Source organism: Gavia stellata, chromosome 6 (genome assembly GCF_030936135.1).
Source record: "Gavia stellata isolate bGavSte3 chromosome 6, bGavSte3.hap2, whole genome shotgun sequence".
Lineage (NCBI taxonomy): Eukaryota > Metazoa > Chordata > Aves > Gaviiformes > Gaviidae > Gavia > Gavia stellata.
Genome location: NC_082599.1, coordinates 40,823,970 through 40,839,462, shown reverse-complemented (window position 1 = coordinate 40,839,462; position 15,493 = coordinate 40,823,970). Strand labels below are relative to the sequence as shown.

At 37.0% G+C, this 15,493-nt stretch overlaps 1 protein-coding gene across 1 annotated transcript in view; it reads right to left on the bottom strand.

The window, feature by feature from the left end:
- Positions 1–15,493, bottom strand: part of KCNH8 (potassium voltage-gated channel subfamily H member 8) — a 192,883-nt gene that overhangs the window by 121,044 nt on the left and 56,346 nt on the right. Inside the window, exon 2 of the mRNA XM_059818632.1 lies at positions 14,129–14,362. Within this exon, the coding sequence (XP_059674615.1) occupies positions 14,129–14,362 (234 nt within the window). The remainder of the gene's footprint in view (positions 1–14,128; positions 14,363–15,493) is intronic.

The window sequence follows — 15,493 nt, the reverse complement described above, 5'->3', positions numbered from 1 at the left end:
GATTTGAGAGTAACATTACTAGTTCAGTCATCAGGTAATGCTTCCACTTAAGGTATTTAAAGAAGGGACAGGGAGAATTGGGAACAGGAGGAAAGAAGAGTGGAGAAGGAGAGAAATATCATGGGAAGAAGCAGACTGGCTTTATATTGAATTAAATATTCTCATTTTGAGGTTGAAGACAGAGCAAACAAATAAGCCATTTTAAAAAAAGGTAGAACTGATGTCAGAAGAAAGATATTTCTACTGTTTCTTTTTCCATTTTAATTTTCGGTCCTTAATTCATTTGTGTACCGATTTGACTCTTATCAAAACTTCTGGGAAAAACTGCTCAGTGCTGTTACTGTTAGAAATGTTACAGAGAGCCACCATCCTATCAATCTGAAGTGATGCATTCAAAGAGAAGAAGCATTAAGCAATTTTACTTTCCTACTTAAAAATAGAATCACAGGTCTCTACAGAATATCATTATAGCTCTTAAACTGGCCAAATTCTTTCTTGTAAAGTTACATTCCTCCTGGCTACATTCTAGCAGTCATTTCAGTTAGACAAGAAGTGACTCTCAACTCCTTCTTCTAAACATCAATAGCCACAATGTTCTTTTAAACAGATGTTGTAATCTCCTCCAGAAGTAGAAGCATATCTTAAGCTTTTCAATTGTTTCATGTCTTTTCTACACACATACACACACACAAATTAGTCATTAAGGCTGCTCCTGGAAGAAAGTTGTAGACATCAGTCAGGTTCAAACAAACCTAACTCAGTTGTGTTAAAAAGCACACCTGGTAATGTTATCTAAAATGATAGATTTGTAGGTTTAGGGAAGTTATTGTAACATGATTCATCATTAGAAATAGAGACAAATCCATTTAATGCTTCATGCTTTAATTCATTTCCTCTTTTGTATAATCAAAATGCATTTCAATTCTATGAAAGTGAACACCGGTCACTGAAATCGTTCTACATACTGTCATCTTTTAATGTCATTTGCTGTTTCTCTTCAATCATATTTTTTCTCATGATCTGTCCTCATTCTCCTCCTCTGTAAATATGTCTGAAAATATTTTGACTAAGCAAAGCAAATACAGATAAAAAATGGTATGCACCACTAAAGAAAACACATATCCAATACACACACATGCTACTTCTTTCCTGAAGATTTCCAGTCTAGTGCTCTACATCGTGTCAGTCTTGGCATTACTTATATACTCAATCTTCAGAAGTCCTAAGTTGAGCTTGTTGGTTTGTTTTTTTGTCTTTCTGACTTTACTCCGAAAGGAGCAAATGAATATGAAGTACTCTTCAAGACTAGTGGAGATGATCCTGTTTAGGTCAGGACTAGGTCAATATGTGCTTGCACTCTGTCAAGAACAGAGATGTGCTATCTTTCATTATTGAGAAACATTCTTGGAAAAATATACTGATCCAATGCAATCTGTTACATAGCTTTTCAGAAAGCTAGCATCATATAAGTCTATAAGCCAAAAGAAGAACTTTCTACTCATCAGAAAAAGTAGTGCCCTCTTTTGTTACAGTTCTTTTGAGTGCACTCATCTGTGAGACAGAATTTCATTCCCTGCTTCAGATGGTGTATACAAAGGTCTTCTGTATTGTCAAGAGTCGTCTATCAAAGAAATTTCTTTTGGAGGTTTATTTATATACAGACTCTCTTTATTGCTTCAAGCCACCATTCTTGGAGAAAAAGTCTAATCTTTCTCTTGCATTATGAACTGAAGGTTCAAAATATATTTTAATATCCTCAAGGCTTATATAAGCACATCACAGGAAAGGAGAAAAGAGACCAAATGAAGCATAATCTTATCACAAAGCAATTTGGTTATAGTCCACTATTTATATATACATAAAAAAAGAGTGCTTTATGGTCACTCTCTCAACCACTCTTTCTACCTTCCCTCGCTCCAACAGCTAGAAGTTTGTCCTCAGACTGAAATCAAAACAAAGGTCAACAGACCAAGGAATTTAAAAGGGAGATTTAGTACAAAACCCTGCCATCAGAATGCCAACAGTCTTCAGAAGCAAGCATTCCTTTCACCAGAAAATAAGGCCTGCTTAAATCAAGGAACAGATTCAGACCATTAGCCCTATTGATGAGCTATGTGTATTCAATGTACAATAATACTCACCCAGTCATTAGTCATGCCCATCCTAGACAATGCTCAATGAAATACTTAGAATGGAAATCTTTGGTGGATATTTGGGTATTGCAGTGGTATCATAATACAGAAATGGAATGGGATAATTGAAAACCAGCTTATTTAATTCTTTAATAAAATAATTAAATTCTGTATCTATCTCCTCAAAATTTTAATTGAGCTTTTCTGCAGTATCTTCTTAGCCGTACATATTCCTATAAGTTACTTAGAACCAGTGATACTGATGCAAAGCTATGTTCTCCTTTTGCTTTAGACAGCCTGGCAGTTGTTTTGTCCAGGCAGACAAAACATTTTTTGCCACGTGTCAGCTGTCAGTGGTTATATCCACTTCCAGACCTTCACTTCCTCAGGACTTTGCTTGCCACACCACCCTCCAGACAGACACTGAGCCCGTTTGTATTGCCCCTTCCATCATTCAAGGGCAGGAAATAACAAATGAACAAATTCCTGTGATTCATCTCCACCTCTCTGTGGAGAGAGGAAGAAGGATTAAGATGCAGAGCTCTTTCATGAAGCTCTGCATCTGCACATGACATACAAGACTAATCAAATGAAAGGTTTCGTAGTCTAAGAAACCAAGTACCTGAAGAAAAAATAGAAAGTGTAAATGCATATTAGATATACAAGTCTTGTAGCACAAAACAATCACTCTTCAAGTAATAATTATAATCATATATATGCATAAGAGGGCAGAATTAGGCTGCACAAGACATAATAAATCTGGGACATTTCTTTACATTTCAGTACTTGACTTAGTGAACTAAATGTTATTTTAAGCAGATGCAAATGAAGCCTTTAAAAAAATATTAAAACACACCACCCTATTTCCAGGGATTTGTTATATAAAAATATGTTCATATAGATAACTGTAATAATTTCTCAATAAGGTTGATGCTAAATCTTCAGCATTACAACACAGTCTTATTTACAGAATCACTAACTGTTATCAAAATAAACCTTCTGCTGGATATATGATATTGCCAGAGAAGTTTTAGCCTGATCAATTCTACTTTTCCACTGCAGAAAGTGTGGACTCCAGGACTGACAGATCAGGATGCCAAAGATTTTGCCTGGGGAAGTGGAATTGGCTCTTTCATTAGGTTATCTAAAGATTCCCAGTGTCACTGATAACATTTAGTTTTGAATGTTCTGTGGTTTTGACAAGGTGTCAACATTTTGTCAAGGAGAGCAAAGTGCAAGGAAGAAAACAATGCTTTAAAAAAATGCAACTGAACTAAATAGAAAGAGAATGGAGCTGGAAGAAAAAGTATAGCTATAATTAGAGTACTTTCTCTCTTGCAAATATTACATCTTTGACAATGATCAATTAACACAGTTAATGCAAAGTTTTGCTGCTTCAGGCAAATAAGCATCTTATTCTTCTCCATCATCTCTGCAGAAATCACATGTATGTATTAACAAAATCTATCAATTTTTTCCTTGAATTCTGCTACTGTAGAGAACAGCCTGTGTGCTACATCCTACTGACAGTCTTTGGTCTGATGATATTGCAAGAAAACTAACAAGACGACATATGGGCTATCAGATAACTGATTTATATGGTCACTGATGGTTGTGCTAAAACTTTCATAAGAGTAGTAGAGAAGGCTCAAGAACTTGTTTATTCAGGTTCTATATGGCCAACAGGTCATGCTTGTAACCTGCAAGTGACCCTCCCTACAAGTTTTAACAGTCAATGTAAATCCATTCGAAAATGTCTTAGACCAGAATACAGTGGTATCCCAAGAACTTGATAGAGGAAAGGTGAGACATAAGATACCTTAATAATGAAATAAAAATTGCATTTCAGTATAAGTAGGTAAGTGTTAATCCTGTGGAGCTGATTGAGAAACTTCCATTAAAACTATCCCTGTGTCCCTCTCTATAAGCTATGGAGTACCACATGAAATTATTCAAATCTATCTCGTCTCATCAGAGAATGTGCAAATCCCCCCCTCCATGTGTTTCCACTCTCTTTTCCATGCCCCTATGCTCTGCTCCTTCTACTGCCAGGTAACTCAGTGACTCATATATCCTGTTGCCCAGTATGTCTAACTTTTTCTGCCATCACTGCCATGATGGAGAGAGGGGGAGAGGGAAAGGATGTTCTACGAGGAGACCCTTCTCAGCACAGCAATCTCCTATCCTTGCCTCTCCTGCAAACTGCCAGTGTTAAGCAGAGAGAGGCTTAACTCACCACCTGAAAGTCTCCATTTGTTACTATATGGACACAGACTGCCTCTGTTATGGCAGCTCCTAGTTTCAGTGCTTGAATTTTCCAACCTTAGTGTTCTTCACATTTTTTGTATGCAACGGCTAGTACAGTCTGCAGTGCACATTTTACACAAATTAGTTTATTAGCTCCAGCACATCTACGTTTCAGCTTTGTTTACTCAGCTTTCCTGTCTCTCCTTTTATAACTCCACTATCACTCCTATTTAATGAAACTCTGTTTCAAAATCGTCTAGTTACATTTGAGTTTTCATTGAGCAAAAGCAGAGAAGCTAAGCAATGCCTGTTAAATCCGTGTGACGTTCATTATCCTTATGTGTGCTACTTACTTTTTGCCTGCTCTAATTTCCTTTTCCTATCTCCATCCAGATTAGAAAAGAAAACTGCATTTAAGGAGATAAATACTTCCCTGATGTAATACGTTTACCAGGTTACATTTATAACAATTAGCAAAATACACAGGATTATCTAAAAACTCAGTTAAGTCAATGAAATGCATTCTGTTTACATGCAACAAGCTTCAGCGCAGATTCATAAATATTATCAGTCTGCAACTTACTTGTCCTCCACCTCCAATGATCATTACTCTGGCATGGTCATAATATAAGGCATTCAGCATTTGTCAGCTAACTCCTGGGAAAGTACTAATTGAGACAGTATATTTATATAAATAAATATCCAATATCTATAGCTAAAGTGGAAAAAAACCCCAACAAAACAAACCCAGAAAACCCCAAAACGAAATACAATTTCTTTAATACCTTTGTATTGACCGTTTCAGAAAGAGTCAGGCTCAATCCTTCCTGAGCAGTCTAGTTTTTACTTTCTTCAGTTGAATTCTGCTTTTTTCATTGCTTTGAGTTGAGCAATCCCAAAATGAGCAAATTCTGCTTTGCCTAGATTACTGTATTTTTGAAATCAATTGTTAGGACTGTATTTACAAACTATGGTCCTTATTCCTTTTTGATTTTCAGAGCACCTAATCCAACGTGTAGATGTAATCACAGCAGTAAGTATGATTTCTCAGTCTACTGAGGGATGTACTTTTGTCCCTTGGAAAAAAAAGCAACAAATTTTCTTGAGCCAGGATGATCTCTCATATACATGTATGTATGTATGGGTGCATATATATTTACATATATATATGAAAAAACATGTATTTATACACACGATTTTTCATTTCTCTCAGTTTCTCCCTATAAGCTACCTAATCTTTTTGAAATTGTGTCTGATATTTTGACACCAGGAGGAGGTGTAGCCCACATTCATCTGAATACAACCATGTTTTCAAATGATGTTATTGTGCTTTTAAGCTCATTATTTTATTCTCTTGAAAAGAAGCTTCAAAGATGACACAAAATTTCCTGTAAGCAAAAGTACACCAATACCAAACCAGACCACTACACTTACAAAGAAAATTTTCCACTTTTCCAGTTTCAAATAACCAGTGATAACAATATAAATAAAAATATCTTCATGCAAGGTATTTTCATGACCCTGATTCAGGTGTCTCTGGTAGTGGCAGCCCCTAGAAACTGAAGGTCTAGGGTCTGCAGAATGGAGAGTTGCTGATCACAGCCTCATGCTTATTCATAAAGCTTTCAACAGATATTACATGGAGAAAGAGGGGATTCTGCTAGTTAGTTATCCACTTACATTGCAAATTTCCACTTTAGAAACTGGTCATTTAATTTCCATTGCTTTTTCCACATTAACAAGAATATCAGTGCCTCTATAGTTCCTGTCTATTATTTTACTTTTATCTGTTAGTATTTATCAGCTGTTTTAAGCTAGTTTGAGGATTTTCTGTTGAGCCCATGATTCAAGAACTTTAACCTGCACTTGACATGCTGCCCACTGGCACCTTTCTGGAAGGAACAGGTTAAAGCTGGGACCTGAGAAGGGTCAAGTCGTGAATCTGGATTGATAGCTCCATCCTGTCACGTTTATGTTTTTTGTACAGAAGCATTTTGAAACATACACTGAGGAATTGCATAATGCTGTAGAGAGGATTAATCTTCCCAGTTCACCACTTGAATCCATGTAAGCACATGCTGTAAACAGATTCTGAGCCTGCAGTCTGAAAAGAATTATAGTAACCCCGCCAGTTGGAAAGTAGTAGGTTTTAACCTTTTAATTACTTAACTGCTTTATAAAATCAGACTGCTTTTGCAATTCCCTAGCCAAATGAGTGAGAGGGTTCAGTTGACAGTGCTAACATGAGCCTCCTGCCGCTCCTCCAAAAAACTATGGAGCTAATGCAAGAACTCATTGCAACTGTCAGCACAGGAAGTGGCAATTAGTCTGCACTATGATCCACTATGTGGATTTGGGGGATCATGAAGAAAATAAGAAAATGTCAGCAGCAGGAAGACAGCTAGTCATCAGGAGAAATGGTACTTTGTTCTTTCTTTAACCGAAGAACAGCCTAACTCATGGTGAAGCACGGGGACACAAGTCAGCTTTTAGCTAAAGCCAGATTTAAAAATCAAAACCAAAAGATAGCCAATCAGCAGCCTCAGTGTGGCCATAAAATTGTGAGAAAATTTGAAGAGAAGAGTGACCATTCTGATGCAGTACAAACACCCCACCCCACTGCAAAATAAATACCTACATCTCTTCTTAAAAACGGATGTGTAAAAAATAGCATAATGAAATATATCTTAAAAAAATAAAAAAGTACATACAGCATACTAACAGCCATTCATATTAAGTGCAGCTGGAAGCCCAGGGTGCCTGTGTGGAAACACTAATCCGTAAGCATTTGTAAGCAATGAAGGGCCCATCACTTTATAACAATGCAGTAAGCAGCAGGAAACTCTCATATGGATTTATTTATGTATCAATGTGCTTCTAAGAGAACAAATCTTTTCTCAGTGAATTATACTTTTAATAACTCATGTTGCTATTGAAAGAAGCTATTAGCCAATGTCACCATGAGTGCCATCAGAACAAAGTATCCACGCTGTCAGTTAGTAAGCAGCAGTCTTGTTGAAGTCTCATTAAATTACAGCAAAAGATCTCAGATGTTTTAGATCACATTGCACAAAGGGGATTTTACCGCCTTTTTTTCCCTTGTAACTGAAGTTCATCCCCTCATTTTGTCTCCTCGCAGGCTTTGTCTGACTGCTTCACCCGAGATTCTGCAGAGTTTAAGCCAGGGCTCTCTGGAGGAGCAGGAGTCTGCCCCATCTTCCTCTTCCACTGCAGAAGCTGGGACTGTCTCTAAAACATCTACACACTTCAGGGCTACACATTAGCTTTCGTCAGAGGCCATGGGTCAATCAAATGAAGTGTTTGGAGAGAAAAGGAGCCAAAAAATTTCCTCTTCTGTGAAACAGAGGAAAATAAGGACATGCATTCTGTCTACATCCACAACAATACTGCTTTTTAAGAGAAAGACTTCCCCAAGGTCAGTGAAATGTCCTAATGCCTACTGAGATATATGGAAGAAAAAAAAAAAAAGAAAAAGGAAGAAAGAATAGGGGAAAAAGGAAAAAAGGAAAAGAAAGAAAAAGAAAAAAGAGGATGCTTTACAAATTATTGATCATGTAATTGCAATTAGATATTACCATCAGATTAATTTTTCAGTGTTGCTTGCACTTTTTATTCCTCTCCTCCTGTATTTTGTACTGTAATTTAGATAATGTAAGCAAGCCAACCACAAAAACTTTTTAGCTTTCTTAGTTTCAGGCCATGTTTTTATGGCAGAGTAGCAGTGAGGTCATGCTGCTATGAACTATCCTGCCAAGCAACTTGTCAAGGGACTTCCTCTACATTAGTAACTAAACATCACTAGAAAATGGATGTGTCTGTATGAAATTGTCTCGTTTTTTTCAGTTAGAAAATTCTAATAAATGCCTCTTTTCTGACTGCTGGTCTTAACATTTCCCAAAGACATGGTGGATTTCAGGAGATTGTTAAAGCAGGGAGTCAGTTCATGTTAAAAAGGTAACATACAACTCCCGTGGTGTTCCAAAATGCTACAGGATATTTTCAGACAACCATTAAAAGTAGATTTTTAACTTCTTGTTGGAAAAAAGGGATACCATTTCTACAACGAGCAAAATACTTTTTGTAGAGAAGAAAAGCTTTAAGAAAACCTAATTTAATTTAATTTTAAAGGAAATTAATTTTCCTTAAATTTCTTTATAATTAATTAAATCTTCTATAATTTTAAATAAGATTAACCTCATCGTCTAAAAAAAGCTTTCTTTGTTTGCTTAATGCAAGTCACGCATTAACTGCAAATAATGTAATGGAGCCTTTGTTATCCTGTAGCCACATTATTCAACTGCAACCATGGCAGAGGGTATAGATGATGTCTCGTGGCTTGAGGCTTATTTCATTTGCCTGTGGTTGTCGTTGCTGCTCATGTGAGAACACTGTTATACCTAGACTTCAAATGGCCTTTTGCCTGATGGTATCCAGTAACTCAGTAAGAGGTTCTGACTTTCTCCTTTTTTCCACTCATATTCTGCTCATCTGAAATAGCACCTTGGTCCTGACCTTCCAGATAAGGATACAGAGTTATTAAAACACATATTCTCCTTCACTGATGAGAAGAGCCAATATACCTTGATTTAATCCTACTGACTCTTAAAATTAAAAAATTAAGAAAATAACTATATCATGCCTTCCTGACCTTACAAGTTACTTAGCAAACCTTTAGGTGCCAAGAACTACAAGGCACATGCCTAAGACATATCTCAGGAAGTGTTTAAATTGGTTTGCACATAGAAGGTGACAAAGTGTCCCTTGAGTCCCCATGGTCTGTCACGGATGAAGCAAACTCTGCTTGCAGCCAAGTCCTAAGGCAGCTTGTAATGGTGGTCCCAGCAACACCCACTCACTCCAGTCCTCTTACAAGCAGAGGTTTTTAATTGCTCACAAAAGCCTCCACAAACAGCCCTGTTGCTGGTGTGCACAGATACAATGGACACCACAGTGAAGCCTCTCAAATGTCCATAAGTCAGAAGTGGACACCACTGATTACATAGTGTTTCACCCAAATTACACATACACAGAAAGAGACCAATTTCCTTTCAGTGAAGGAAGGTTGTAGGACTACTACAGGTCTTAAGAGGGTGTGTGTAAGAGCAGACCTCTTCAAATACTACAAACTGATTTTTGAGACATAGGAAATCAGTCTGATGGGGTCATAAGGGAACCAAGGTATGACCTTCTCAGCAGCTGAAGATGGAGAGCTTAGACTGGACTAAGTCAATTATTATAGGGTTTATTGTAGCATCCTCTTAGGCTGTAACAGCAAAGGAAAAAATCCACCCTGCTGCTTATTTGTACTTCAGTTTGGGGGATTGTGAAGACATCATTTAACTACATGGACTTGCTATTGATAAATTTCTGCAGTGGTCTGGCAGGGAGAAGAAGAGTTTCTCTAAATGTAGTTCCTCAGCATTGCTTCCATCTGCTTTTAGAGTACTCCAAAAAAGAGATCCAGGGAGTGAGTTCTTTTCTCACAACTCACTTGAATTCAAAAAGGTTACTTTGCATTTCCATTATCATAATTGACAACTTAATTTATTGCAGATGTTTTGAAGTCACTGTAGAAATAGTAAGAGAAAAAAAAGAATTTAAAAATTCAGCTCCTAAGCTATATGATTTTAAAACTTTCTGAACAAGGCAACAATCATGAAATTCTTTGTCTTTTAATAGTTTCCTTTTCTGTTTGTCTTCAAAAAACCAATATAGCTCTGACAAATAAAAAGTTAGAAACTGACTGGGGAACCAAAATAAATACTGAAACTATGATGAAAAGTGTATTTTGAGTGGGTTTTTCAAAAGACATCTCCCTCTGAAGCTGCTGTTACTGCTGCCACAGTTCTAATACTGCTCTGTGCTAACATGGCAGAAAATATCCTGGATGAGAAGGTACAGCCCATTTATCCTACTCTAAGGATTTGTTAAAATGCCAAAAGGAGAACACACATAAAGAAAAGTTCCTATCCACTTCTAGTCATTCCAGGATTGTTTTCTCGTTTGGTCAGAGTACAACTCGTGAATATTATCCTTCTGTTAAGATCCAAATCCAAATGACAAAGACAACGAAATCCAACATTTCATCCCACAGACAGGTAATCCGTCTTACTCAGCTCCCTACCCAACTCACAGAATCACAGAATCATTAAGGTTGGAAAAGACCTGTAAGATCATCAAGTCCAACCATCAACCCCACACCACCACGCCCACTAAACCATGTCCCGCAATGCCTCATCCACACATTCCTTGAACATCTCCAGTGATGGTGACTCCACCACCTCCCTGGGCAGCCTGTTCCAATGCTTCACCACTCTCTCAGTGAAGAAATTTTTCCTAATATCCAGCCTGAACCTCTCCTTGTGCAACTTGAGGCCATTTCCTCTTGTCCTATCACTTGTCACCTGGGAGAAGAGACCAACACCCACCTCTCTGCAACCCCCTTTCAGGGAATTGCAGAGAGCGATGAGGTCTCCCCTCAGCCTCCTCTTCTCCAGGCTAAACAACCCCAGTTCCCTCAGCCGCTCCTCATAAGACTTGTGCTCCAGACCCCTCACAAGCTTCGTCGCCCTTCTCTGGACACACTCCAGCAACTCAATGTCCTTCTTGTAGTGAGGGGCCCAAAACTGAACACAGGATTCGAGGTGCGGCCTCACCAGAGCTGAGTACAGGGGCACGATCACCTCCCTACTCCTGCTGGCCACACTGTTTCTGATACAGGCCGGGATGATGCAGTGTCAGCTCGGAGCAGTCTAGAACTTCCATGAAATTGCAGGCGGGTTGCTGGAGTTGTTTTAGTTATAACAATCATTTCTTTAGCTAACAGTTACTGAGCAGAAATGCTATGTGAATTCTTAAATGATGGTTAAGTAACTATGAAAGGCTCCATATTCAAGCTTACTAAATTCAGATCAAAACTAGTAAGAGCTTTAAGTCCCAAGCTTGAATCACTACTTGTTTAGAATGAACAATCTAATTTAACGATAAAAATCAAGTCAGTTTTAAACCAGGTTTTAATCAAATTCATAATATCAAAAAATGTGATTAAGAAATCAACCCATATTCAATTTTAGAAGCTTGAATTTATTTCCCAAAAGATGAGATACACATGGAAAAAAAAATTAATTACAAATTTCTAGCTTCTACATTTTAGATCAAATCTGGAAGAAGAAACCAAGAATAAGTTACTGTGTTCATACATCCATTTCCCTTATAGTAATTTCTTATCATAATGTTGTACTCATTACTAAGCTTTTAAGAAGTATGCTGAGGGATGTTTCTGTCTATTCTGTGAGCTCAGAATTATCCGTGAAGCTGAACTTCTATTCCTGGAGTTATCCCTGAAAGTGTTCATTTGGTCTTGCAGCTAGGCCTACAGAGCAAGGCTGTAGCTCTGAATAATGGACTAAAACCAGATACCTAGTTTCATTCTGACACCCCAAAGTCCTAACAGGACACTGAAATGCAACCCTATGACAACTAGACATTGCTAGTTACTTGTCTGTCACTGACCTATGTTCCTGGTATTGCACTGGGCACTAGCCCAACTGACAATTATTTTCAATATCAGGTAAGCCTGAACATATCCGTACAGTCATTTTGGTGCCATTATTCCCAAAGTTCTTATTTTTTAAAATATTTTAAAAACATTTTTCTGCAACAAAGACATCTTTTTTTTTTCTCCAATGTTGAATAAGCTTAACTGCTTCAGAAGTTAGAAGTTAGATTTTTCTTCTGAAAAAAAAAACCAAATCAAAACAACCCCAAAACATTTAGCTAAAATGGTTAATTTACGAAATTTGGTGTCTGCACTTTGCAGCTCTGATAAAAACAAGATTATTTTTAAGATAAATTTTGCTTTTATTCAAGAACAGTCTCATGTTATTTTAATACTTATTCATTTCTGTTTCCCAAAGGTACAGAAATACATTAAAATGAAAAATACAATATGCAGTCTGGGAAATTTATTCTTACTCAGAAAATGTCTTGGAATGGCTTCCAGTCAAATTATACACAGGGATGCAAGTAGGATGGATTGTGAGAATTCTTTTATCCTAAACAATTTCTCTTTACCTATTTATCTATGGTTCAGCTACTTCACCGATAAGCAAATTGACCTGCAATCTCTTTCCGCCTGCATTAATCATATTTATTACAGGTTTGAAGCACCCCTTCATAGTGCAAAGGAATTTATCATTAAGGACAAAGACAGTGAAATGAAAATGTTAGTTTTACTTCTTTTATTTACACACATTGAAATCTCTTCTCATCATGCCACTCATCTCTATACAATACTGGAGAAAAGCATCTCTCATCCTTCCAGATTAAGATCATCCTTTCCCTGTATTCAGACATGATTTACAGATTTGAAACTACTTTCTTTGAATAACCTTCCTGAAACATGAGTTCAAGGAACTATGGGAGTCTCTTCTAAATGCTAAAAACCACCACCAACAACCAACAAACACTCCTCCCCGCAAGACTCTCCAAAAAGTCAAGGGGAGGAAGCATTTAGCAGCATCTTCAGAGTAACTTCAAAATTTCATACTGTGAAAAATAGCAGTCATGAACAAAAGCTAATTAAGCAACATTTCTCTTTTTTTTTTTTAAGTCAGGGAAACTGAAGCTGCCTTCTCCTAATACTCTAAATCACTATCTTCTTGTCAATACATAGTTATTACTTTTAGAAAATAACTTTTTAAAGTATTTGATGTAATAGTAGTAATATTTGAAGGGAAAATGTTTCATTAGTAAAAACATAAGGAGGATCTGTGAGGAAAACAGGTGGCCTAAACATATGCCTAGAAATTCTGGCCATATCATAAACCAGAAGGTGATACTCCACAGGCACCCATGGATCCATTGAGCCCACGGATCATTAAGCACATGTGAAGGGCCCTATAGCACTGGGGTGGCTGCAGTCCTGTCAGTATCTCACACTTAATGGCACCTGTTTGAAGATCACATGAATGATCGCAGTGCAAATGCTTACAAAATAGGTACACTGGAGGACCCTGATATAAATCAAACAAGCTGGTAAGTGTGCATCATGGGGTGCTTTCTTCCATAGCTCACTCATCTTGACTACAAAATTGTCCTTATAAATGCCCTACCATAGGAGTGAAAGCTTTGGTGGTGCAACTTGAAATTTACTGAAGTCTATTGGAGATGCTTAATGCTTGGAATTTTTTTTATGTGACAATACATACCTAAATATAAATTTTATTTAGAGTACGTAGCCACTTTTTGAAAATCATTATTATTGTATTTATATATAGTGACTGTAGAGAATGAGTCACTTGGATCATTCAAAGTTCTGAGTGATTTATTGATGAGACTGAAAATTTTACATAGCTACTGTCTACCTTACATTGAGTATTAATTTTTTAGTTACAGTTTCAACAATAAGGAGTAAGAACTTCAATATAAGAAAAAGTAGAAAAGGCAGTGTCATACTGAATGCAGATAACACAGTGTCTCACAATGCAGTTTAGGACCCCGAATTTCTTCTATGCAGCTTTGTAACTTGTCATATACTTATATAAAATCACTAACATTAATATAAATATAGTCTCAATGTGTAGCCCATTGTCTTTATTCAAATCTATTCTTCTAGGTCTGATTATAGACATACAAAATCATTACATAGAAATGCATACTATATAATATATGCATTAATACTGAGTTTCGTTCTTTGGGACTAACAAAACAAGAAAGAAAAAACTTACCATTCTTCTTATAGAACATGATTTCTCCTTTGAATTCTACCTTTTCCTCCAATGATTTCTCAATTTGAAGAATCATCTGTTCATTTGTCTCAGCACCAAGTAAAAATTTACAGCTGCAGCTCTTCTGCATGACTTCAGTTCGTGCAAATCCAGCAAGCTCACAGAAGCCATCTGAGCAGTAAACAATAGGGAATCCCTTAACCACCTGAGCATTTGCAAGGATGAAGTTACTATCTGTAGAACAACACAAAAGTAAAACTCAAATTACAGTCTGAATTCTACATCATTTGACATAATAATTCCTTTAGCTTCATAGAAAGGCACAACTGGACATACATTGAAAAGCAAAGTCCCAACTGCCTTCAAACAGGAATGCAGCTTTGTTTTTAAACCATTAGTCTGAAATGAAATCAAGTCTAACAGTCCACAAAGCACCTTCATAGGACGATTCCTCAAGGCTATGTACAACTTGCATCATTGCATCCGCAAGCAATAATTTACAATAACTGCCTCTGAGATGGATGTTAGCACATTAAAACAGCCACTTGGTCAAAGACTGGTGACAAACATGGAAGCTTTGGAGACATTTCAAAGGTGCTATGTTATGCTGCCACTCAGAATACTCTGCAGTCTGAACAGACACAGCTATGACTTAAAAAAAGCTAATCTTTCTATGCTCTCAATAACCTAAAGTCAACCTTTATCAACACTTAATTTCTTTTATGCAATTTTGCAAGAGAATCCTTAAAAGTAGAGTTGAGGGACATTCAGGGACTACATGGAATTGTTTGTCCTTTGTTTTCTCTTTTTTTTGTTGTGAGGAAAAAGATTTAAATCCAAAAGCACTATCAGCTATCTTCCAGAGCCTCACCATACTTCTCCCACATGAAACAGGCACATCAAAGATTCACCATCCTGTTACACCTTAATGCACTTTATAATTTTTCAGTGTGTGCAAGAAGCAACTATCATGTATGATAAATTCAAGAATAGTATATTGACACGGACATCAATCAACAAAAAGCGATGTTCTAATTTGAGTTCAAATCTTTGGCAAATCTTGCAGCCTAATAGCTCATTTCCATCCCTTGCGGAAGTGTCCTTGAAGGTTTTGTACCTTAGGCTCTTATCTTCAGCTTACATCAACAGCTCTAGTACTTTATGATCTTTTTAAATTAGCATTGAGACCATTTCCAGATAATATATGAAGTTCTCATACAGTTTTTTTGCCTGTGTTTCCTTATCTTGAAGCAAAAAAAAGGTTTTATGGGAGGAATCTCTCTACATTTCACATTGAGGGAGGAAAGACTATTTTTTGCCTCTTGCTTGTTAAGGAATGTTTACCTTACAGCTTGCTGGTAGGAG